General features: G+C 52.9%; 1 protein-coding gene across 4 annotated transcripts; it reads right to left on the minus strand.

The window, feature by feature from the left end:
• Nucleotides 1-1076: 1076 nt before the first annotated feature.
• Nucleotides 1077-23821, minus strand: LIMD2 (LIM domain containing 2). Of its 4 annotated transcripts, none has more exons than XM_050935178.1 (6): nucleotides 23713-23821; nucleotides 11217-11357; nucleotides 9424-9563; nucleotides 3146-3190; nucleotides 2523-2662; nucleotides 1077-1954 (listed from the first exon to the last, which is right to left on the minus strand). In XM_050935178.1, exons 3-6 carry the CDS (start codon nucleotides 9463-9465, stop codon nucleotides 1795-1797), a joined length of 387 nt encoding a protein of 128 aa, XP_050791135.1. In that variant the 5' UTR covers nucleotides 9466-9563; nucleotides 11217-11357; nucleotides 23713-23821; the 3' UTR covers nucleotides 1077-1794. The 4 variants fall into 4 exon arrangements, with proteins under 4 accessions (XP_050791135.1, XP_050791133.1, XP_050791134.1 ...); XM_050935176.1 differs by lacking the exon at nucleotides 23713-23821 and adding an exon at nucleotides 22338-22492; XM_050935177.1 differs by lacking the exon at nucleotides 23713-23821 and adding an exon at nucleotides 11784-11895.
• Nucleotides 23822-25292: the final 1471 nt, after the last annotated feature.

A 25292-nucleotide genomic window follows, 5' to 3' on the forward strand; every position in this document is an offset into this window, starting at 1 on the left:
ATTGGGGGGGGGACCGGCTGCCTACCCCTGCCCCCCCCAAACCGGGCCCAGCCCAACCCAGTTAGCTCAGGCCCCCGGCTGGCCTAGCACCAAGGCTTTTGTACACATGGCGTGAGAGCCAGCACTGGGCGGGAAGGCCCACCCTGGAGGTTCATGATCCCTCCTCCCCCCACCCCTCCACAGGGGCTGAGAAGGTGGGTCAGGCTCACTACTCCCCAGTTTGGTGATGGGGAAACTGAGGTATGGAGCAGCCCAATGACTTGCTGAAGGAAGCCTGGGGCCATGCCCTGGGTGCATCAGAAAGCCGATTGGGTGGTGATTTGTGTCACTGTAGAATCTGGCTTTGGCAAGCGGGGAGGGGGTTGCAGCGCCCGCGTTCCCCCCCCGCCCCCACCAGCGGCTGAGATGATCATGGGGGAAACGTGCACTGGTGTTTGTGCAGCAGTACTGGCTGAATGGGGAAGGGGTGGGAGCCTCTATGGCACGCTGGCCTCCCTTACACCAGCCGCTAGCCAGCCTCACTCGTCCTCCTTTAACCACATCAGGCACCTTGCGCTGAGTGTGCTGGAGGTCAGCCAGTGTTCAGTATATGGAGTCTGCTTTGTTGCACCCACCCTCTGCCAGATGCACACATGTGCGTGCACACGCGCGCACACACACACACACACACTTGTGCGATGCACACTCTGCATGCAGCCGCCAGCACGTCGCTTGCTGCCTGTCCCCTGCTCAGACACCCTGGCTGCAGGTCTGGAGACAGGCTCAGTTAGACTTACTCAGTCAGCTCTTAGTGGCACCTGTAGGCTGAACTGCCCTGGGTGACGGCTAGCTCAGCCCAGCCCAGCCATGAGGAGATTCCCCTGTGACTCACTCACAGAAATGCTACCTGAAAGGGCCTGGTATGACTCCCAGGCAGGGGAGGCAGCCTCCTCCCCCACCCCCCACCCCCCGCACCTCCTGACCATGTGGCTGGCAAAGTGGGGGCTTTCTGGGGCAGTCAACTCTAGCATCTGGCCAGCAGGGGGCACTCACCCCCACCATCAGCTCTGACCCCCAGAAAGCAGAATGAGGCAGGCAAGGCTCGGAAACCCTGTATTACAAAAATAATCAAAAAAAGCACGTGGCCGCAGCCCGGTGCAGAACGTACCAGTCAAAGGCAAATAGAAAAACCAGACAGACAACATTAAACGGTCACGGGGCAACCTTGGGAAGGCTGAACAACCTCAGCTGGCCTGAGCTGCTGCAAACCAAAGAGCGACCCCGCCCTCCCCCCGCTTCTCACGCCAGCACCAGCAGGCAGGTCGGGAGTGGGAGGGGGGCAGTTGACACCAGGCACTGGCTCTGTAGGCTCCGAGCTGCTTCCTTCTCCAGAGCAGCTGACACCTGGGCTTCGTGAATGGGGACGGGGTTAAAGGAAGTGCACTTTGCATGCTCGTCTGGCGGGCACCCAGTGGCTCTTCCCCGATTTCTGCAAAGGGGCGGGCCATATAGATATTAGCAGATAAACGCAGGCCAGCCCTGACCCTCTCCCACTGAGCACCTGATCTCAAGGCTTATCCTCCAGTCAGGTCGGCCCCCTCCAACCGTCCCCACTGAGCCCTGTGTTTCCCAGCACCCACCTGCCAAAGGACCCCCCCCTCTATGCCCCGGCCATGTGGCTGTTTGCAGCCAGGTGGCATCTGCCCCCTGCAGGTCACCTTTGCTTTACAGCAGCTCAGTCAGCCCTCGGTTCAGCTGTACGCTCCACGTTGCCCCTTCTGGGGTCTGCGCGGGGGGGGGCGGGAATGGGCCCCATCACGCCGTTTTGGTCCCGCTCTCCACCTCCTTGTGCACCCACAGCTCCTTGTGCTGCTTGCGCCCGAACCCCTCGTCGTAGTTGCCTTTGCTCTTGAACAGCTGCTGGAAGTGGGGCTTGCAGTAGAACTCGCCGTGCAGCGCTGCATAGCTGCCCAAGCTGAAAGGAAGGCAGCACGGGTCAGCCAGCCCCGGGGGCAGCCGAGCACCAGGAGACGCCAGCAGGCCACAAGGGGCGCAAGGGCAACAGGGACTTCAAAAGGGAGACTGAGGCAGAGGGGAGCAGGGGCTGAGCAGAGCAGAGGGGCTTGAGGAGTGGAGCTGGGGGAACCAGTGAGGGGTAGGACGGGAGAAAAGCCCTGTCACGTCTCCACATCCTGACCCGGCCTTTGGAGAAGCCAAACTAGCGACGCTCCCAAGACTCCCAGTACTGACCCAGTGCAGGCTGGCATGGGACCCAGGGCGCGTCAGTGCTCTGAGGCCCGCTGATTGCATTCAACCAACATTCGAGTTTCCTCCCTTAATACGTGCTCCAGCCATGCTGGGATGCCTGGGGCTGCCGCTCCGGCCGGCGCAGCGGTTCCGGGCCTTTGGTGCCTCCAGGAGAGCTCTGGGCAGTGCCCTGCCCTGCACGGCTTTTCTCAGGACTCCAGCACTTGATCTGAGCAAAGGGCTGTGAGTCGTGGGGGCTCAGCCCAACCTCGCCCCCAGCCCAGCCCCCTCCTCACCTGAGCTTGGCATGGCAGTGCTTGCAGCAGAAGCAGGCATTATGGAAGACGAATTTATCGGCCACCAGCCGCTCCATGGGGTAGACGGGTTTCTGGCAGGCCGCGCACATCTCCTTCACCTGGGCTTTCAGGCTGAACGACTGCGCCGCACCGAAACCAAAGGGAGATGGGGGTGAGGGGAAAGCTCCGCCTGCTGAATGCCCGACAGCATCAAGGGAACACAGGTGTCTGGCCGCCCCCCAAGGCCCACCCACTGGGTCATTATTAGCATTTCAAATTAGCCTGAATGCTGGGGCATTGGATCTGTGCAAACCGGAGACATCCACCTCCTACCCCACCCCCAGAAAATAGCTCTTCCCTGGAGGTTTTCATCCAAACGGTGACCCAGCCCCACTTCGCTTGACAGCAGCTATAGGCACAGAGCACAAGGTGATGTGGGAACCGGCTGCCTTGTGATCTGTTCTTTCCATATATCGCCTATCACACACTCGGGGCAAAAGCCACCTTGGCCCAGCCCCCGGCATGCCAGAGCTATCCATTGCCTTTGAGTTACGCCGCCTCGTTCAGAACATGCAGCCCCGAAGGTGGGGAATGGGGATGAGAGGATCGTGCGGGTGAGGTACCTTGGAACGCTGCACCATGCTGCCTCCAGAGTTGCTCTTTGCCTCCTAAAGTGGGGGGAGAAATCAAAGTGAGAGACTCACCCAACATGCAGCAGGAGAAGGAGCCGGCCAGGCAGCAGAGATACCTGGTGCCTGACTGGGAAGCAGAGACATTGTGGCAGATTAGACACGTGTGGGAGGGGGTTCGTTTTAAAGGAACGTTTAGGTTCGTTGCTGATGACACACCAAGGCTTTATTTTTCATGCTCCTGTCATAGTATAATTCCCAAATCTGGACCTTAGAGTCCAGGATGTGGGTATTAGCATAAAGTCCTCTAAGCTTAATTACCAGCTTAGATTCTGTAGCTCTGCCACCAGTCAGGAATTTTTAGGGCCTGATACCCTTCGGTCCCCCCAAAACCTTCCCAGGGGACCCCAAGACCCAGATTCCTTGAGTCTCACAACAAAGGGAAATAAACCATTCCCTCGCACCTCTTTACCTCCTCCCAGATCTTTCCTGCCTGGGTACACTAGAAGATACCATGATTCAATTCCTTGAAACACAACACAGAGAAATCAAGTTTCTCTCTCCCCCTCACCCAGAGGCAATACAGATTCAAGCTGCCTGAATCTAACACAAAGAGGAAATTTACCTTTCCCTCCTTGCTTCCCACCAATTCCCTAGTATATACAGACTCAATTTCCTTGAGCCTTAATTAGGAGAGAAAAATCAACAGGTCTTACAAGCAAAACTTTTAATAAAAAAAGAAAGAAAAAAAGTAAAAGGTTTATCTCTGTACTCTAGATGGTAAACAGTTACAGGGTCTTTCAACTTATAAACAATAGAAAGAAACTTTCTTCAGCAGAAACACAATTTAAGCTACTTCCAGCAAGTACACATATGCAAATGGAAAAAAACAAATTAAAAGACTATGACCACCTTTTCTTACTTACAATTCTGAATAGATAAGAGACTGTAGCAGGGAGATTGGCAGAAACCTGGTTGCACCTCTAGCCCCATCCAGGACCTAGAGAGAACAAAGCCAAACCCAAAACCCACAAACAAAGGCTTCCCTCCATGAGATTTGAAAGTATCTTGTCTCCTGATTGGTCCTCTGGTCAGGTGTTGGCAGGTCACTGTTTGTTAACCCTTTATAGGTGAAAAAGACAGTAACTCTTAGCTATCTGTTTATGACAGCTCCATATGAAACAATCAACTTCCTCCTAAGGTTTCTGGGTAACGTAGTCCAACCGGCATTTCCTGTACTAAGTAGTACTATAATTGGAACTACCACTAGAGGGCACTCAACATGCTTAGGCCAGAATGTTCAAAAGTCCAGCCCCCATAATCAGGGCCAGATTTGTCAGGGCTCAGCACACTGGGTCCACTTTTAAGAAGTTTGGCCTTTACTCTGACCCCTAATTGGGAGTTGAGCGCTTTGGAAAACATGGCCCCACATCCACACAGCTGCCAGACAGGCAGACACACCTCTCAGTGAATCCTCAGGCATTGCAGATCAGAGTTTGGGGGCTAGATGCTTCACCCCACTTTACCAGCTAAGCCCCCGCTCTAGCTGCTGTCCCTCGTCATACAGGAAGCCCAGAGATTTCGTAATGAGACAAGCCAAGCAAGAGCTTAGCGTATGATGGCCATCCTTAATCCATGGCTCGGGAATGATGCTTGCTGATACACACACGCACCCATTATTGCAGCCCATAACCCGGTCAGTGACATGACTGGCTGGCTGCACTTATTATTTCATTGTATTACAGCTGTGCTGAGATACCGCAGCTGAGCTAGGTGTTCCACAGACCCACAGTTGCTTCCCCAAAGAGTTTACAAGCCGAAGAGATAAACCAGCTGAAGGGTGGGAAAAAGGAAGTCTCAGTATCTACATTTTACAGATGAGGAACTGAGCACAAGTCACTGAGGTCAAGTGATTTGCCCAAGGTCACCCTGGCAGCCTGTAGCACAACAGAGAATTGACCCTAGAACTCCTGAATCCCAATCCATTGTCTCAGCCACAAAACCAGCCTTCCTCTCTGACTGCTTCCTTTCTCCTTTCCCCCTAGCCTCCCAAGCAGAGACACTAACACAGGCATTACTCAACTCCAGCTGCATGAAACAGACCACAGCTCACTGCAGATATACTTGCTCTGCTCCATTTGCCTGCCACCAAAAGGATCAACCGGTTTAATCATCTCCAATAAAGCACAGACACAAAGGAATAGAGGGAAATGTGTCATTCAAATATTACATGCAAATAAAAACATGCAAATTGCGAGGTCTAAAAAGAACCCCAGCCTATCACTGGTATGACGTTTTTAGAGGCTGGTCCCCAACTTCTAAGGGCATATTGTTTATTATGTTTCACCTGTTACTAGTTGTGTTAATAGTGGCCTGTGTTTGCTTGCTAGAAATGTCTTGTATGTGCTGTTGAACAAAAAGCATGTTTGTTAAATTACACCCACAAGCTCAAATTGCCTCTCAATATATTGCTCTGAAACAGTTGAATAAACTATGACCCACTCAAGAACTGGTCTTGAAGGGTCAAAAAGGGGACAAGTAATAGTAACATTTTATGTTTGTAGTTTGTATAATTTAAAATAATAAAATAATAATGAAATGTATTCCTGTATGATTTGACCATATCCTGCCAGCCACACTTTCTGAGTAGCAAAAAGGACTGGCCTAATATGCCATTGGTAGACATGCATCTGCCAGAATTTCTTTGTACAGGGACTAATTTCAAGGTAGTAACAAACCTTTAAGGGTCACCACTTGGTTGTAGATTTAGCATTTTAAAATAAGTCAAAGAAGCCGTTGTTGTTTGTCTTTTGCATCGCAATGTAATGGCCCCTGTTCAAAATGTTCTGTGTAAATTAATTCTATTTTGTGTGTAAATAAAAAAAATGTATATTAAAGACTAAGTGTCAAGGCCATCACTAAACCAGAGCGTCTAAAAAAACCCGGCGCCAAACGGGCCGCGCACCAGAAGGCTGCACCGAGCCCCTGTTAAAATGTCAAAAACAGGCAAATTAACAACTCAAAAAATAAAACAGGCCCGAGCAATAAAAATAAAAGAGCTCTAATCAAAACCAGCATAAAATAACTCCCTCAAAAAAAAAATCAAAAATAAAAAGACCCAACAATTTAAAAAACCAAACACTCGACAAACAACAATTAATTACAGCAGGACGGTGCAAAACTCATTGGTCCCAATAAAAACAAAATCACTGTAAAAACAGGGGACCTTGCCATGAAACTTTGGGCTCGCCCTGCCAAGACTTCCCAGAGCGTCGTGTCGGGACTGACAGAACCCAGCTTCTTCCTACCCGTGATCAACCTAGCTGGCCACTGGATCGATCCGGAGTCTGGACTGGTAACTATAACGTTGACTGGTGGGACTCTGTGTGCGTGTGTGTAATGTAATTAAATGCATATGCTAATTTGTTGTATCGTCAGTAAATGCAGCGTATTGCCTTTTCCCCTGAAAACGATCCTCTGTGCTTCTTATAAGCATAACAACACTCCAGTGGCACAGGGCCCTGCACCCTGGCACTACCGATGTCAGCTGCATCATCTCACCCAGCCCCGGTGCCCAGAGATTCTACTGCCATTGCACCTCGGTTTCATCTGCCCCATCACCTCACCTGCTCCACCCAGTGGCCTGACTCTGCTCCCCTGGCTTGTCGCTGACGGTGCAACGCGGGTGTGAGTCACTCCCCGTTTGACCTGGGAGCACTGGCATAAGTGACTGTGTGTCACACATGGCGGTGGAGGATCAGGCCCAGAGAATTCATCTCTCAACCAGCCGTTCAGGAACACAGGGCTTCAGGCACGTTACTCAGCAGCGTAACCCAACTCAGCGAGCAGGGAAGTCAATGAAGTGGGTAATGGAAATATGCCAGTTTCAGCCTGTTTGCTAAGGCTTTGTAACTCCAGGCTTGGCTGCTGCATCAAAGCCGCCCCTGACCAACTCTCTCCTTCCCCTCCCTCTGCACTTCCCCAGCCTCCTCTCTGTCCCCCCACAATAGCCTGCTACTGCAAGAGGCTTCTGTCTGGAACAGGCTCCCTCTCTCTCCCTCCAGCCACCCCTTCGCCTTTCCCAGCACCGCCTCTTTTCTCTCTGGCTCCATCGGTATTTTCGGGGGAAACAGTTTGTGTAACACACATGCGGGAAATGCCCAATTCCAGGAGCCACCTCCACAGACATTTCCCAGCTGTTCTCAGTGCCTGGCACAATACCGCTGAGGCCAGGGGCCAAATTCTCCTCTCAGGCCAGGTCTATGCTACAGCCCTATATCGGTATAACTACGTCACTCAGGGGTGTGAAAAATCCATACCCCTGAGCAACGGAGTTACACTGACCTTACCCGCCGCATAGATAGCGCTGCGCCGACCGGAGAGCTTCTCCCGTCAACATAGCTACCGCCTCTCGGGGAGGTGGATTAACGATGCCGACAGGAGAGCTGTGCTGCTGCACCACTGTAGGTGAAGTAGGGTGACCAGACACCACATGTGAAAAATCGGGATGGGGTGGGGGGGGCATAATAGGAGCCTATATAAGAAAAAGACCCCAAAATCAGGACTGTCCCTGTAAAATTGCAAGACCTGGTCACCCTAAGGTGAAGACAAGGCCTCAGTCACACTAGCGCAAGCCTGGAGTCACCCAGTGGAGAGAGCTGTAGAATGGAGAAGAAAATCAGGCCCTGTGAAACTAGATGGACTCCCTTGACTGGGCAGAAGCAGCTGCAGGGTTAGAAACGAAGCTGCCCCTTTGCCAAGGGGTCAACTGCAGAGCGAAACCTCCACACAGTCCCACAGACGCCCGTGTAACTGACCTGCACGTCTCGTCATTGATGGGTAAATGGGCCCAGACATCTGTGTGCCTGGCCGGCACGCTCAGTGCCCCTGGGAACCACTTCACTGAACCGGGAAAGACATCACTACTTTGGAGCTGAAATACGTCCATGGGCAACTCTATCGGCAGCGTCCCATGTCTCATCACTTCTCAGCAGCCTCAGGTCAAGTGCACTGCCTGTTTAACATCCGCCACGTCGTCCCTCGGGGGAAGGACTAGCTCCTGTCCTAGCACGGGATGTTCTCGGGTCTTCGTCCATCTCTACCTAGCCTGATCCTGACTGATACAGATGCTCCTGATGGAGATCACAGACATTGCCATGGAAACACAAATAAGCACTCAGCACCGCAAGGCAGGAAAGCCGTGAGTGGTAACATGGCCGGCGGGCCACAGACCCAGCTAATCAGATGTCTGCTTCCTTGGAGTCAAATTTCCGATCGCTTGTCAGTCGCAACTGGGGGGCAGATTTTCCAAAGTACCTAGCAGCCACCACTGTGATAGTTAATGGTTCGATTTTCACCACTGCTCAGCACCCAACGCGGGGGTGAGCTCTTGTGAAAAGCTGGCCCAAAAGGCACCACCTCAGGTCAAACCCTTCCTCAAGACATCGCTGATCTCGATTCTTTTCTAACATGGTCAGTACTGGTAAGTATCCTCCAGATAGCCTGGGCCAATTGTTTTCAGCCAATGGGATAGTAGCACAGGTGCTGAAACTAGGGGAGCGAGGGGGTGGGGGCTGCCGCGCCCCCTGGTTTGAAGTGGTTTCTATTATATCCAGTTTGGTTCAATGGCTCTCAGCCCCCCCACTATAAAAATTCTTCCAGCGCCCCTGGATAGTAGTGAATTTGTTGCTCAGACTAGTCACTGTCCCTGTTGTCTGGCTGGTCAATTAAGTGACGTGGCATCATCTCTGCTCCCTGATTGGATGACTGAAATATTTTCCATGGTGACCAATACAGCTTGGAGATGCAGTTTTGGAAGCAGACACGGTCATGCTAAAGAGGGTGAAAATGCCAGGGATCATGGCCACGTCGCGACCAGAGTGAGGAAAACAAGACTCTAGTGTCACATCAAGCTGCAGTCCCCCAAAGAGCCTCACATATGCAACACTCACCCTGGGTGGCTCAGCGGGCATTGGCCCACGGACCTCTGGCACTAGCATACCCTGCGCTCTTAGCCAAGTCTGCAGCAGCCGCATCAAACTCGGCCCAGCTGCCCCTGGATGGCATGACACTGAGTGGGTTTGCATTACACCTAGAGGGTTTAACCACTCGACCAGCTGCAGTAATGGCTGATTGATCACCCATGACCCAAAGCATGTTTCCAAGTGCTCAGTGCGTGATCTCTGCCCCTGGAAACATGCAGCTCCTTTGGGGGGCGGTTCCGACTCTTGCTGTGTGAAATAATAACTCCTGGGGGTGAGGAGGACACTTACGTGAGTGGAGGTCGCGCTGGCTGGTCCCTTGGCCTGGAACATGGTTCCTTCCTCCTCTGTCTTTTGGTTTAATCCTGAGGTTGACGTTGGTGGCCAAACGCTGCCGGGTGGCTGTGGCTAAGTCTGGCCCCTTGTGATAGCTGGGGATGAAATGCCAAGAGGCGCATGGCTCGTTAGGGCAGATCCACTCCCTTGCCCCAGACAAGCTGCCGCCAGTTCGAGACTTGACCCTGACCAGGTGAATTCACAAGCTGGGTCCTGGGCAAATTTGCCGAGCAGCCCCGGGGGGCAGCAGCTCCAGGCTTCCACATTGTGACACGGGGAAAGCACAGCGATAACTGAGCGGCTTGTTGCCACTGGGGAGGAGGTGGTTCAAATCCTCAGTGCTGTCCCTTGCCTGACAACACCTTCCTCCTTCCCCAGGGTCCAGCCTCTCGGATCAAGCTCCTGGGCTTGTCTAAGGAATCGGAGAGATTTAGGCGCCCAAATCTCCCAGGCCCCTTAGAAAATCCCAGCCTGAGCGCTCCAGGATGGGATTCACAAAGGTGCCTAACTTCCACTGGTATCAACGCTGAGTTAGGCACCTAAATACCTTTGTGAGCTCCACCCTGAGCTGAGTTTAGCCCATGGGCCGGTAGGGTGACCAGACAGCAAGTGTGAAAAATCAGGACAGGGGTGGGGGGTAATAGGAGCCTGTATAAGAAAAAGACCCAAAAATCGGGACTGTCCCTATAAAATCGGGACAACTGGTCACTCTAGTGGCCGGGCACTTATCTGTAAACAGGAAGCTGCTGTGTAATAGGCTAGGAACACCAGTCTGCAGTAACTGAATGAACATGGCGCGTGACCCCGACAATGAGGGGGAGACTCTGTGTAGCTGCACTGGGTCACTGGGCTTTCCTGGAGCCAGCTAACTTCATGGGGGGCAGTGGGAAAAACACAATGGCTCTGGCTAGTAGCCTCCCAGCATGCACTTGGGGGTGACTGTACAGTACCCAGCCCATGACTGGGGCTCTTAGATGCTCCAGAGAAATGATAATGGCGGAGCCGTTAGCAGCACGGATACCAGGGCCAGACTCCAGGCCAGTCACGCAGCTGTTCTGTCAAGGCAGGGAGCCCAGCAAACAGAGGGACCCTGAACGGGGTTGTGAGTGATCTGTCTGTGGGGAGAACAGGCTGACTTGGAGACACACAGGTCCTGGGGGAGCACCTGAAACGGTGGGGGGCCTTGCCCAGCTCCCGGGGGGTGCTAAGCCGTGGAGAAATGCAGGCACACGCACAGAGTGGGTATGGTTTTAAGAGAGCTGGGGTCACCCCCTGCACAGACCCTCGGCTCTAGCTGGAGGAGGGGCCAGGTGCCCCTCCCGGCCTCCCACAAGACTCTGTGCTGCCCTCAGGCCGAGCGTGCAGGATTTGCAGGCGCTGCAACCCCTGAGAAAGTGGCTCCGATTTTACCCAACTCATTTCCCGTCTCCTCTGTGGTTTGCTTGTTATTTCCTGCTCTGCCCAGCTGTGCAGCCGGAGTTACATGCTCGGCGGGGTCAGAGCAGGCCAGCCACTGCCCACCGGAACCAGAACCCTGGATCCAAACACCCACTAACAAGGGGGTTCATGATCCAGACCCACCTGGAGGGTCTCGGGCCCCAGCCTCGGGCCTGCCCTAGAGCACACACCCTTCAAAAGTGAACCAGGGCCCTCTCCCTCCTTAGGGCCATCAAAGGGGTCTGTGGACTTCCCGAGAAGCTTCCTGTTCCAGCCAGAACCAGGACTTAAAAAGAAAACAAAGCTCTTACCGGGCCCCGTCAAGCTCCAGCAGAGGCCGCGGCTGGGGTGGAGCCGAGCAACAAGCTGAGATGCTTTGTCCTAGTCAGGAGATTGGCCCTCTGGGGATGCGACGTTCTCAGCACCAAGGAGACGCTCGGGGCTGGGGAGACCTACAGAGAAAACACAGAGACAGTCTGCCCTGGTAGAGCAGTGACAGCATTGCCCAGCGCGGGGTGGAGGGCACAGGCTCCGATGCCAGGGGGCTTGGCACTGCCCTGTACCTCACTGCCCTGATGTAAACCCACTCCAGGCTGGGGGGCCCAGAGCCTAACCTGCCTGTTCCCTGGGGTCATGGGAGTGTCATCCCCGCTGCCCCAAAATATGTCCAGAGAGCAAGACACCAGCGGACGGGGAAACAGTTGCCAAGACGTGCAGAAAGCACCTAGGTTTCTCACCTAGCCCCACCCTTCACACATCCCTCACCATGCCCCATACCTTCAATCCTCCTCCTTCCACACACCCCACCAAAGCCCCCACCAAAGCTCCCCCTGCACTGCGCAGACCTATGTCAGAGACCCTCCCCTCTGTGCACGTACCCGGCTCAGACCCCGTCTCAGTAACAAAGGCCCAGTGGCAGGGCCCCACAGTGCACAGCTCTGCAGGGATTGAATAGGAGATGTTGCTACACATCCTTCCTGCCAGAGGACAGGGAGGCAGCTGTGAAAGCAGCCAGGGGAAGGGTGCGCTCAGGAGGGTGGGTCAAATATCCTGTGTTAAGTCAGAACCCACCGGGTGGCAGCTACCCGCAATGCGGCCGCCCCGCCAATGGAGGTGCTAGTGCAGACAGGGCTCAGGAGTCGGGATCAGAGGATATGATGGTAAGAACACCGGCTCCATGTCTACACGACAGCCTCCGCTGCTGGGAGCTGCACAGACGGTGAATTGCAGGGCCCATACTTGTCAGCATCGAAGCATTCAGAAAGGTTGTCGCCCTCCCAGCCCATAGAGGCTTTACCAGTGTCTCTAGAGCAGCCTTTCCATGCACAGTATCGTGGCCAAGGGTAGCATTACAGGAGGTTCTCCCTCTGCTCCAGAACTTCCTTCCAGGCTCCATCATCATCCCAGAACAGACTTCCTGCGTGCCACCCCCTCTGCTCTAGAACCGCTGTCCGGAGCGCAGTGCTGCCGCTCGAGAACCACCACCTGCTCACTGCGCTTTGCCCATAGCCATCGCCCATCAGTCTGTGGGAAAGCTTTGGCTAGACATCCCTGGTGTGCTGCAGGCGGCTAATGGGTCCAGATCCTCTAGCCAACCCGGGCAGCCCCTGCCAATCATATGGGGCCAATCAGCGTGGCAACACGGAGCCGGCACGCTCAGCCACGCTCTGGGGGGGGGGAGCGGGGAGAACAGCTTTAAACAAGCAAACTCTTCAGGTGGCATCAAGGGCCTGGGTTTTCCAGGCTGCATCATTCCCAGCTGAACTTGGTGACTGAGCCCAAAGAGGTCACCTGGCAGGGAACAGAACCCAGCTCTTCTGAGTGTCACTCCAGGGTCTAGCCACTGGGCCACACTGCCTCTCAGTTCCTACAGTTTTACAGTGTTCTAGAACAGGAAGAAATAGTCACAGAGCAGGAAGGAAGCGTGGTGCAATGGGCAGGGACCCCACTCTCTGGTCCTGCCACTGGCTTCCTGTGTGATCTCGGGTAAGACTCAGCCTCTCTGTGCCTTGGTTTCCCATCTGTACCCTCCCAGGTCCGTTGTGAGGATAAGTACGCTAGCGACTGCGAGATGCTCCGACACTACAGCAATGGAGGGACAGATAAGCCCCTTAGAGCGTGTGTGGGACAATGACACTGCGGGCGAACAAGAGGGGCTGAGCTCTGGAACGAACCAGAGATGATGAAGCAGAGAGAGAGACAGGCATGGCAGGAGAAGGCAATCTTGTGTGAGGGAGAGCAGGTCAGCGTTAGCGGAGGAGAGAGAGGGGAGCAGCCATATGCAGAGATGTTGTCTGTGGCGGGTGCGCGTTACACACCAAGAAGTGGGACTGGTCGCTGGCCCTTGGCCACACAGGGGATTGAGACTTGTTTCCATCCACCACAGAGGATACTTAGCTCTTAAGGTCACTCCTGCTGGAACAAAGCCAACAGAGCAACTATCAGTGATCACGCAGGAAGCAGCAAAAACCAGCTAGGTAACAGAGCTTGTCTTTGAATGGAGGTGGAGGGGACTGGGCCAGATTCATCCCTGGCACAACGCCACTGACTTCAGTGGCGTCACGCCAGCGAGGAGTTGGGTCCCCAGTCTCTCAACACAGGAGGTTGCCCAATCAGGGTTTGGCTGGACTGTAAACCAGCATTGACGAAACACATCAGGCTCTGCAATACTACGTGCAGGGAGCCAGCGAGTCGTGCGCACTTGTGCCTTATGGGTCAGTCTTTGAAGGACTCAGTGCACCCACAATGAAGGGGCTGCATTTCCCAAAGAGGCCAGCACAGCGGGTGCTTGCTGGATATTGGGCTCTTGAAAACTTGAGTCCTTGTTGCCTAAATGGGAGTTGAGTTCTCTGGAAAAGGGGGGTGCTACACCCTTCTGGCAGTACCATTTACACCCCTTTATGTGCAAATGAGAATCACGCCCACTGCAGCCTAGTGATCACGGCTGGGTTTGCAGTGATTTCTGCTGAATCCTATCATCATTTCTACTCCTGGCTCTGCAACTCACTCACTTTGACACCTTGGTCAAGGCACTGTGCAGCCGCCTGCCTCAGTTTCCCCATCTGCAAGGTGACATTTGTGATTTTGACCAACTGGACCTCCCATGGAGGGCTGTGCCTTGCAAGGCTAATTCTGTCCGTAGACTACAGCTGGTCAGGAATTTTGCAACATGTTGTTTTCTCATCAATAGAAAAAGGGTCGACATCAAAACAAAATGTTTTGATATGATCAACATGTTCTGACTGACTCAAACTGGGGGGCGGGCGGGTCCGTTTTTTGTTTCACAAATATTTTTGAGATTTTGACTTTTCATCTCAGTCTGAGACAGGGAAAAATGTCAAACTCTTGAATATATTCGTGGGACAGGAAAGCTGTTTCCCACCCAGCTCTAATGCAGAGCACTTTGGGATCCAGCGATGAAAGGCTCTCTATTAGTGGGGGGTGCTAATTAACAATCGATTATCCAGCCCTGATCCGGCGCTGTGGCCCATCGAGCGCAGGAAGCTTGTCACACTGGCAGTAACAAAAGGGGCGACTTGATTATTTTTGTTTTAATAACCAAGCAGACTCGGTGCCGCTTTCTCATGGCCCCTATTGACGTTCGGCGTCGGATGCTCTTGGGAAATGGAGCGTTGTCGCCTGCTGCCGCTGGGAGTGGATTCCCCCCAGTCGGGAGCAACTCTGGGCTGACTCAGCAGCAGTGGAGCTTGTCAGAGAGTGAGCACGGCTGGCCGTGAAGGGGAGACATGGGAAATGTCTCCTGCTGGGATTCTCACCCTGCAGAGTTCCTCGGGGCTTTGGGGCATCTTAAGTCATAGCACAAAATCCCTGTTGAGGAAACTTTGTGTTTTCCGCTTCGCTGTGCCAGCTGGAACATCCACTCAGGCCAAAAGTTGCTGCCATCTGACGCCTGTTTGGGAACCTGTGGGCAATGAGTTGGTGGGTACTCAGTGCAGACCCCCAGTGGAACAGTCACCTCCTGCCCCTTGTCAGCAGTGTCATCAGAGAGAGGACGAATGGAATAGATGATGATGACTGACCTGCCCCTTCACCATTAGAGGGTGCCCCTCCAGGTCATGGTTTTACAAAGGGCAGGGCGTGGGATGGAGGGGGCACCAGGACAGCATGAAGGAAGCCTGTGCCCGTCCATGACAATTCACCAAAGCTGGACTTGCTTGGGGCAGAGTCCTGAAGTCCTGGCTGAGGCAAACTCCCAGAGACTTCAGCAAGTGTATGCCAGAGTCAGGACCTCAGGCTCTGGCCCTTCCATTCTTTTATTTAATTATTGTCTCTGTAGACAAGCTGAAGGTATCTGCAGGGTGGGAGGGACTCCAGCTGCCACGAATGCCATGTGACAATGGTGCAGCACCACAAAATGAGTCACTTTCTGCTGACACTGAACAAGGAACTTTATTAGAATAAGGAAAACAGGCTCAGTGGTTTAAGCATTGGCCTGCTAAACCCAGAGTTGTGAGTTCAGTCCTTGAGAGGGCCACTTAGGGATCTAGGGTAAAATCAGTACTTGGTCCTGCTAGTGAAGACGGGGGGTTGGACTCAATAACCTTTTGGGGTCCCTTCCAGTTCTATGAGCTACATATATCTCCATATATTTATTATCCCTTAAGCTGCTCTGACTCTCTGCTTCACTGAAGAGTTTCTGCCTAGAATCTTTCCCACCACCCCCGGTTTCCTGCTACAGATTTAAAGAAACAGTACCTGATCGTCGCAACGAACAACCTCCACACACCCACGGGCACACACAGAGTCTGTCCAACTCTGCATTCTGCTAACCATCGCCCCATGCTGGCGTGTCACTCAGAGGACATGATCTGCCCTGCCACAGTGAAATCTACACCTGCCATTTGCTCTGACAGGACTAAGGAGACTTTCGGCAGTATATTTGTGAGGGGCAGTGGTACCTCTCGGCAAAGCAAAGCTGAAGATTTCCTCCCTCCTCTCACTGCATTCTCTTCTCCCAGGTCGGTCAGCACAGGCCTGGAGCAACCTCTGGCCAGCTGGTGAGCGGTCCTTTGGAAAGCCAAAATGCTTCCTGTAGGGTTAGCAAATCAGGCACCAGGCCCCTCTCAAGCATATGGTTCCCATTACAAGCACTGCGCAGAGTATGTTTACTGGTCGGATCATCGTGCCTTTGCGTCAGACTTTCCCAAGGGTAAAGCACAGGGCAGGAAGGCTCTCTCGCGCTGCAGGTCCATGAGAAACAGCACCATGTGAAGGGCACCTGGCCTCATTTGCTAACGTCCTTTGAGTAAACTTCCGGCTGGTGAAAGGTGCCAGGTATCCAAATCAACACGTGCTCTCCCAGAACAGGGGGAGGATTTGCACTCAGTACCTTAGACACGGCTCTTCCCTCTGCACCACGGAAGCATCTGTGAAACAGCTCAGCCTGACGGCCCTTGGGGTTGATTCTCCTGGCTTAGCCATCGTGTGCAAGCAGTGACAGCGCACATTTCACACACACACAGTCACTAGCGTGCCTCCGTGCACCCTCAGTTTCCATGGCCCATTCAGCCCCTGCCTTCTCTGCCAGCCAGGGCACCAATTTGCACCAACTGAATTTTTTTTGACATGTGGAGCTATTCTGAGACCCACCAAACTCACTGCACCGGGCAGAGGTGCCCCCATTTCTATAGCAACAGTTTTGGGGCCTTGACTGGCCTAAGCTAGATCGGCAGGAGGCTTTCCACTCTGATCCCCACGGGGCTGGGAGGTGCACTAGCGCGAGCATCCACTTTGCTGGGTCCAGACGGGCTCACAGATGGCAGGGGACACACATTGGGGACCTAACTGAGTATCCGCAGGGGGAGGTTTTCCTTACCGCCCCATCCATTAGTGCAAGCTAGGAGAGAGCCTGGGTCTGAGCACGCTCAGGGCTCACCGGCGAGCTCTCACTGGAAGCTTGGAGGGGTGGGCGGGCGGATAAGAACAGCTGGAGCAGGTCATGGGAGGGCGGGGTTAGTCTGTGGCAGACTAGGAGCGCCCCCTAGCGCTCTCTGACCTGTACTGCGTGTGAGACACTGGGAAACATAGAGACCAGGAATGAATAGCACATGGGTGATTCTCTGTTAGAGCCAAGGTGGGGGAGACAAAAGATGGCCCAGTGGTGCAAGCCCTCGCCAGGGACTGCAGAGGTGTGAGTTCAAGTCCCTGTGCTACCAGCTTTCCTGTGGGACCTTGGCTCTGCATCTATAACATAGGAATAATAGCACTGCCCTGCTTCACAGGGTGTTCAAATACTACAGTGAGCGGGCAGGTAAGTACCTTCTCTAGATGCTAACCCAGCAGCTACCACTGACTTCAGTTGGAGTTGCTCAGTGCCTTGCAGGATTGGGTGCAGATACAGAGCACCAAGCCCACAGTTCTATCCCTTTTCCAGCCACATCTTGCTGCTGAGTTGCCTCTTGAAAGATTGCCCATGGGAAGGAAATCTGTTGAAGGATGCTGAAGGGAAATAAGTTTCTAGAAGAAACGGCTGCCATTGTCAGGGGCGACACTTCACGAGCCACTTTGGAATGGAGAGGAAAAAACCCTCCCCTCAGCCCCAGAATTATCCTTGGAAGCAAAATGGGAGAGGCTGGAGCAGGTGTCTTTGGAAGGACACCAGGCAGATGGGAATGTTGAGATCCATAGCAACTGCCTTTCAACAGCAGGATCTCAAAGCACTGTACAAGTCCCTCAGCTCCCTGTCAGATAGGGGGGTGCTGAGACTCCACTACTTTATGGCCAGGGGAAACTGAGGCACAGCAGAGCGGTCAATTAGAAAACAAACGATTGTTATGATTTGTATTGCAGTAGTGCCTCAGGTGCTGAGAAACAGGTAGTCAGAAGACAGTCCCCAGAGAGATCTGACAAGACAATAGAAAAACTGGGGCAGGAAGAGGGCAGATGCACTAGCACTAAAAGTGAACATTTCCCAGAAGTAGTGTTGGGCTCTGCTCGCCCTGGGGCCCAGCTGTGTTCATTCGGCAGCATCCTGTGGGCACTGCAACAGAGGCGAGTCTTAAGGAGGCATCTGGAGAAAGCACTGCTGGTGGAGTCCTGCAGTTGATAGGCGCAGAGTCAGCTGGACGCCAGTGGGATTGGAGGAGTGGTGCAGGGCAAAGGGTTCCCCTGCCTGACGCTGGAGAGCAGCAGCACCGTATCTGCCCTAACCCGTCAGACTGACAGGCCCAGCTCTCAGCAGAGGAAGCCCTGAGTTAGCACGCTGGCCATGATAGATGCATCAAGAGCGCTGTGAGCTTGCACTGAATGTAAGTGCCAGCCACCAGGAAAAGCGGTGCCCAGAATCAACGCTGGAGGGATGGTTGGGACAGTCTGGTCACTGGTGGAAGCAGAGTTCCTTTGAGGAGATTTGGGACTTGCACATGAGACTGCAATGTGGTAATTACTGGGGCTAATTGACTCTCATGAAGAGAGCAGTTAAGGGCCCTGTGGCTTGCTCTGTGCCATAAGGCCCAGATCCTCAAAGGTCTATAGGCTCTTGACGCCCACTTATTTCAGTGGGAGTTAGGCACGTAAATACCTAACTGGCTGGTAAAGATGCTGGGCCACATCTGTTTATTGTCGTTACCGCTGGTCAAGTCCTGAACCTCCCTCCACTGTGGCAGAAGGATTTTCTACCTCCATGGCCAGGAATTTGGAGCAAAGAGGAGAACCCCTACTCCAGTTCCAGCCTTCTCGCCGGCAGGTCAGAGGTGCCGAGGGGTTTGGAGGCAAATCTTCTGCTGGAGTTGACACTTTCTGATGTCTGTCTGATAAGCATCTGGACTCTGGCATGTTCCTACCGGGGCTGCCCCAGAGACAATCCCATAAACTCTTGACAGCTTTTGTCCTTTTTCACTCCTCCTTCCATCACCGTGCTCCTCTGTCTGGCTGAGGGGGGCTGCACACTACTCCCTCTAGACCCACTGGCTCCCCAGAAAGTGGCCCAGGACTCCCTGTGCCCCTCAGGGGCTGAGGAGGCTGCCCATAATGGGCTCACTGGCCGATCCTGAGGGAGAAAGATTCCCCCCTAAGCAATCGCTTGCTAAAGCCTCCCAGCAGCCTTCAAGCCTCACTGCAGGGAAGCCATCTCCTTGGGAGGTTCCACACGCTATCATAGCTGCCCTTGGGACCATTACCAGCTGGCTGCAGCCTGGCTGGGCCTGATCCTGAAAGCTGACACTGAAGTGAGTGGGAGTCGGCGGTGCTTGGCTCATCTCAGGATCAGGCCCTTGTTGTGTAGCTCAGCTAATTAGACACCAGCCAACCCATAGGAGCATTAGCTTTGCCATGCCAAAATACTGGTCCATTTGGTGTCCTGCTCCTGGCAACAGCCATTACCTGATGCTTCAGGGGTTGGAAAGAGCAATACATGTAAGGCAGCCAGACTGGCATACGTGGTTGTGTATGGGAGCACGGGATTTATTCCTGATCCCCACAGCTGCTCTCAGCTCATTACCTGCCCCAGGCACTTTGAATACCACAGTGCTGCAAATTACACTGACCATAAAATCATTTGCCCCGCCCCCCCTTTTAGAATCTTCCAGTGGTTTCTGACTTTCAGTCATACTGGGGCGGAGAGTTCCACAGGTAGATGATTAGAACTAGAGGGTCTGTAGGAGTTAGGTACAGGCAAATGGCTAAGACAGCGGGACAGACAAGGCATTGAGCGGTTCATTTGAGGCTCGCAGAGAGAACCATTCTGACGTAGATCGGAAGGTAGAATTTATTGGTTTTCTGGCATTGAAAAAAAAGCAGCTATCCCACTCTCCTAAGGTGCATTAGCAGAAGCCACTGGTCCATCCTGACAATAGTAACTAGATCTTAACAATGTTTTTGTCTGGTAATTTCCTTAGTTTTTTTTAATGTACCTAGAGATGCTCACATATGAACACACACTCAACACTTATGCTTTCTTCTGCTAGAGAGCCTATAAATAGACACAGGCTTGATTTGTCAGGCATGCTGAGCACTCACAAGTCCCATTAAAATCAATGGAATATCAGGGTGTTCAGCACATCAGAAAAGAGGCAAGAATTTCCATGGTGATTAGTGGTTTGGGATCCTTCACTTTTGGGGTGTCCAGCCTGAGACACCTTAAAGGGGCATAGTTTTCAGAACATGAGCTCCTGTCCTCTGATAATCAAGCCTCCTCCTGGGTTTTGGGTTGGCCACTCAAACTAATGGCCCTTATAAAAACCATAACAAGGACCACGCTGGAGTTCTACTGCCTGAGAGTCCCCCTTCAAACATCAAGACTGGACTTCTCTTTGGCTCCAGGCCACCTCTCCCTGCATCGGACCCCTCAGACTTCTTCAACTCCATCTCCAGGGTGGCTCAGTTCCATTCATCCAGGCTAGCGTGTCTCCCAAGAAATGCTTGCAAGAACCCAGCCTACCACTGATAGGAGTGCTTGGAGAATCACAGTTTGCAGGGCTACGACTGTCAAACTGAGCTCTATCCCACACCTCGCCAGTACTGAATGGTACCAGTGCCGATGAGACCAAACACAAACCACTTGGGATTTCTGGATCAAGGTGATTTGGAGACTAGACATTAAAAAAAAAAAAAAGTAGGAGACATTAGAGGGTGTGGAAGGCCAGTCGTTCTGGCTTAATTCATCTGAAAAGTGGCTTAATTCATCTGAAACTCCACTGTCCCCTTCAAATTTGCCGCTCTCTGCTTTTCTACTAAACTCTCTCTGCTTTGTGGTTCTCTCATCCTCTCAGCCAATGGGTCTGTTGCATCTACCAGTTGCATCCTGTCTAACATGCAGACAGAAGCACCCTCAGGGGCTGTCTTCTTGGTTTTTTGTTTGCAGAGCAGTTAGCACAATGGAGACCTGATCCTTGATTGGGGATAACAAGCCTACAAGTTTGGCCTACAAGTCACTTCCCGTCAGTTTCAACTGGACTAGGTTTTAAATGATCCATTCGAATCAAACGGGTCAGTGTGTCATCTCTCTGTGCTTCCGTTTCCCCCATCTGTAGCATGGGGACAATGATCCTGACCTCCTGGGAAAGCATTTTGAAATCTACCGATGCGAAGTGCTAGATAAGAGCAAGATTTTATTATTAAAACTCCTAGACCCTGGAACAATCTCCCAAGGGAAGCCATGAAAGCCCGTCGCTCAAGAGGTTTAAAGCTGGACTGGATGAGACATTAGGAAATGCACTGTCAGGAATAATCCTGCATTAGCCAAGGGGGATAAACTAGCTGTGATCTAACAGTTCATCTCCCATCTCTGGTTTCTCTGATCACATTAAAAATGGACACACACACCCCTCCAGCCCCTCCCTCGTGTGTATTGCTGCATGTGACAAAGAGCTGCTGAAGAGGTTACAGCCCAATCAAGGCTAGGAAATTCAAGGGAGGAAAAAACAACCATGCGGTGCAGACAGTGGGGGTGAGGAGGGCTGGCTGGAAAACAAGAAGTAGGGTGGGGAGGAGAGCATAAGAAACACCTCAATAGCCCTGGGGTGTGGGAAAACCAGATTCAGTTCCCTGCTTCGAATTAGGCAAAGCAGGACCTTGAACCTGCATCTCCCCCGTCCCATAGGCATGTCCCTACCACAGAGCAGAGGACAGACCAGGCAAGCAAGCCTGGACTCGCTGAAGTTTCCATCACAACCGCTACATTGCCACCAAATGGTTCAGTTTGACCAAGAAGGCATTTCTGATGGACCACAAGTTAGAACCAAACTGTTCCAGCCGGCTTCAGGGCTGTCTCTCCAGCCCAGCATTGCCCCTGGCCGGCTCATTCTCGCTTCTGCTCACCTCCAGGCCAGCTCCTCACCTTGCAAAGCCAGGCCAGGCTCAGAGAGGTGCCCCTCTCCCCAGAGGGCTACGGGTTCACGCTGCCTGGCCCCTGGCTGACCCCATGTCCTGGAGGGGCCCCCCTGGCAAGGCAATTGTTTTACTTTCATAACTGATATGACAAGCCCAGAGGCGACAGGGCCCTGAACGGCCCGGCCCAGGGCTCAGCCCTGGCACAAATTAAGCTCTGGGGCCAAAACCAGGCCCCCCACTTGGGGTTCATGCAGCCTGAAGATGCTGGCCCCAGTGGGGGAATCTAGACCTTCTCCCACTGCCTCCTGGGAGAGCAAAAGTTGCAGGCGCCTTCCCCTTCTGTCCGGCCTGTCTTATGAACCCCCCTTCCCAGAAATCGGGCTGGGCTGGAGCCCCCCCGCTGTGCAATGGTCCATGTGCCTCCTTCTCCCTGGCTCGGTGTCTGCCTCTCTGTGCATCTCTCCATCCCTTCCCCCCCGGGCATCCTTCTGCCCCTCCAGCCCGCCGGCGCCGGGGGCTGGTCCCCGCTCCCCCCGCCCGCCCGAGATGAGCAGCAGCCCCCATCGCCCCCCCGCCCGCAGCCCCGTCTCCTCCGGCCGGCGGAGCTGCGCGCCCCGTTGTGTCCCGCAGAACCGGGCACTCACCCTGCGCCCGGCCAGGGCTCCTCGCGGGGCTGCAGAGCAGAGGGATTCCCCGGCAGGGTCTGTCCGTCCCTCTGGCCAGGAACGGAGGGGGCTCGGCTGGGTTTTTTCTGCCCAGACTCAGCCCTGGGAGCTGCTTCCTGCCAGCTCCCTCCAGCCGCCTCGCTGGTCCTTTTATCACAAGGCTGCAGCCTGTGATTGGCTCCTTGCTTTTCTCCTTTGTGTGAAGCAACCTATAACCCCCACCCTCCTCCGAGCCCCCCTCTCGCCAGTCTCTCTCTGCCCCCCCCCCAAAAAAAATAAAAATCCAAGTTGCTTTCCTGGCCTGTCCCAATGTGAGCCTTGCCAAAGCAGATCTCTCCAGGGCACGTGCCTCAGATGCCTGTCTGCTTCTCTGGCAGTGCCAGGGCAAACCATCATTCCTCCTACGCTGCTGTCAAGCTGGGGCTGGTTCTCCAAACAGCCCCCATCCCACAAGACCCCCTGGCAAAGTTCTGGGGTTCAGGCTCAGCCATCCAGGGCCGGCTTTAAGCCGATGCCCCCGATTCCCCGGAATCGGGCCCCGTGCCTAAGAAGGCCTCGGGGGTCTTCAGCGGCATTTTGGCGGCAGGGGGTCCTTTGGTGCCACGGAAGACCTGGAGTGGCCCCCCCGCCGCCAAAGTGCCACTGAAGCCCAGACCGCCGCTGGGTATTGGAAACCGGGCACATAAAACCGGACCTGCAGCCATCTATGGGGAGGGGGTCAGCAGTGTCCTTTGGCTAGAGACACTCAGACCCACTTAGCAACACTACGGGGCAAGATTCTCTCTGCTCATGGCAGCCCCCCTGCCCCCAGAGGTTCCCTCCTTCTCACAGCTCCATTCCCAAGTTCCAAGGCTTGCTAAAGCTTGTAGGGATTGGGAGACTACAGGCTCAGCCAAAGGTTGATGCATTGCCTTAGGAGATCCCTTGCCCTAAGGTTCACAGCAGACATGCTCCCTTCCTAAAGACCCAAGAAGGCATCCATCGAAGGTGCTTACTGCCGCCCACCTCTGTAGTATCTGAGCACCTCACAGTCTTTAATTCATTCACCCTCACAACCTCCCTGTGAAGACAGAAAGCATTAGTATCACCCCTCGACACTGAGAGACTAAGTGATTGGCCCAAGGGCACCCAGAAAGTCTGTGATTATGCCGTGCTCAGCTCCAACAGCTCTTTTTAAATTCGTCCTTCGTTCACTTCTTTCCAGCGTCACTCACCAACCTGTTTGGGAGTTCTGCTCTGTAAATGCATTAAGAACCTCAGTAGCAAATTAGTGATAAAAACTAAGCTGGTTTCACATAATGGTCCCCAAAGGCGCCTACGTAGCAGTTACACTGGTCTCTACAAGGACACATACCGTTTAAGTACAGTTTGATGCCATGCAGGAAGCCCTTGGTGTGTTTAGATGAAACATCCATCTGCAAATGCATCCAGGTGACCTAACAGGTGCAGAATTTGTCTACAGAACAAAATGCAAAAAACATTAATGAATTTCCAGAGGTGTTCAATGGGCTGGGATGTAATAACAAAACAACACATCACACTGACACAGATACAGATCCCTCTGTATGGCCTAAAGGACACGTATGACATAAAACTGCATCCTTTCCCTCCTGTGACTACAGGGGCGTTAACGGGCCACTTCACTTTGCATGATCGCTTGAAATGTGTGTTAACAAGTTATGCTAAACAATCTGTTCCCCCTGTGAGTATGTTTCCCAGACCTGAAGAAGAGCTCTGCATAAGTGCCTAAGTTTGTCTCTCTCACCAACAGATGTCGGTCCAATAAAAGATATTACCTCATTCACTTTGTCTCTAGTCTCTCTGATATCCGGGGAACACCACAGCGACAATGACACTGCGTACATAAAGTTCCATTATCACTGACACCGCTGAACTTGACTGGATGGTAAAATTAGATGTTGCTGAGCAAATACAGACACTAAATTACTTGGTTAAGAACATGATCACTATAATAAAGTCCCCACAGCCTAAGTTCAGAAATACTATGCATAATGCACAGTGTCCATCTGAGTAGTGAGACATAAGAACAGAGTCGCAGATGCCCCATTATGTCATGAATGCTGCCATGAAAGAGAAGAGATCCGAGTGTGAAATCTACAATGAATACAGGCAACACCATGGAAAAGAACCACTGAAAGCACGTGAGATTCCTCGTTGCCCTTGGTCCAAAGCTGGTGCTGATCTATTGGAAAGAAATGGGAAAAAGATATTCGTTAGGTCTTTTACTAATGACTACTAGGCCTTTTTTTTTTTTTTAATGCTACTGAGCTGTTGCAAATCACACTGGTATCAATGTACCCTTTGCTCACCAGGGGATACTAGAATATTCCCCATACTTCCCAAATGACTCAATTCAGCGATTCCCTTGGATAGATCAGTTCAGGTACAGCCACACTGCACAGCCAAATGAGTTGGTGGGAAAGTCAACACAAATAGCAAAGGCTTGGGGGCTGAAATCCTGGCCTCATTGACGCCAATGGTAACACTCCCGTTGACTTTAATGGGGCCGGGATTTCATCCTTGAATAAAAAACCACCTCCAACCCTAGTGGATTCAAGGCATCTCTCTTTAGCATTGTTCAAATATCACAACACTCCCCATGATGTTTTATTGGGATCACAACTTCAGAAACCCATGGCCAGAAGGACAAAACTCATACTACCAACATCTAATATGCTTCTGGAGCCAAAGACCATCAGCCTGAAGTAGTTAGAAAAGCAACATATACCAGGAAACTAGAACAGAAGAAATACAACAATGCCAAGCCGAGTAAGTGAGAGAGGAGGCTGGATTTCAAACAGAAAGTGTCTAGCAAGCCACAAAGGTCACAGCTATAGCATCCACCCACACCAAAGTGATGTGTTAGATCTGCTGCTGAGGGATAACCCTACAGGAGGAACCAAAAACAACTAA

This window comes from Gopherus flavomarginatus, chromosome 25 (assembly GCF_025201925.1).
Source record: "Gopherus flavomarginatus isolate rGopFla2 chromosome 25, rGopFla2.mat.asm, whole genome shotgun sequence".
NCBI lineage: Eukaryota > Metazoa > Chordata > Testudines > Testudinidae > Gopherus > Gopherus flavomarginatus.

Bases quoted from the DNA above. Each gene is read 5' to 3' on its own strand.
- LIMD2 (XM_050935178.1), bottom strand. From the start codon at position 9,465: ATGTTCCAGGCCAAGGGACCAGCCAGCGCGACCTCCACTCAC. The intron at 2,663-3,145 runs GTACCTCACCCG...GGTGCGGCGCAG, and splicing joins GCATGGTGCAGCGTTCCAAG to TCGTTCAGCCTGAAAGCCCA. The intron at 1,955-2,522 runs GTGAGGAGGGGG...CCTTCCTTTCAG, and splicing joins CACTGCCATGCCAAGCTCAG to CTTGGGCAGCTATGCAGCGC.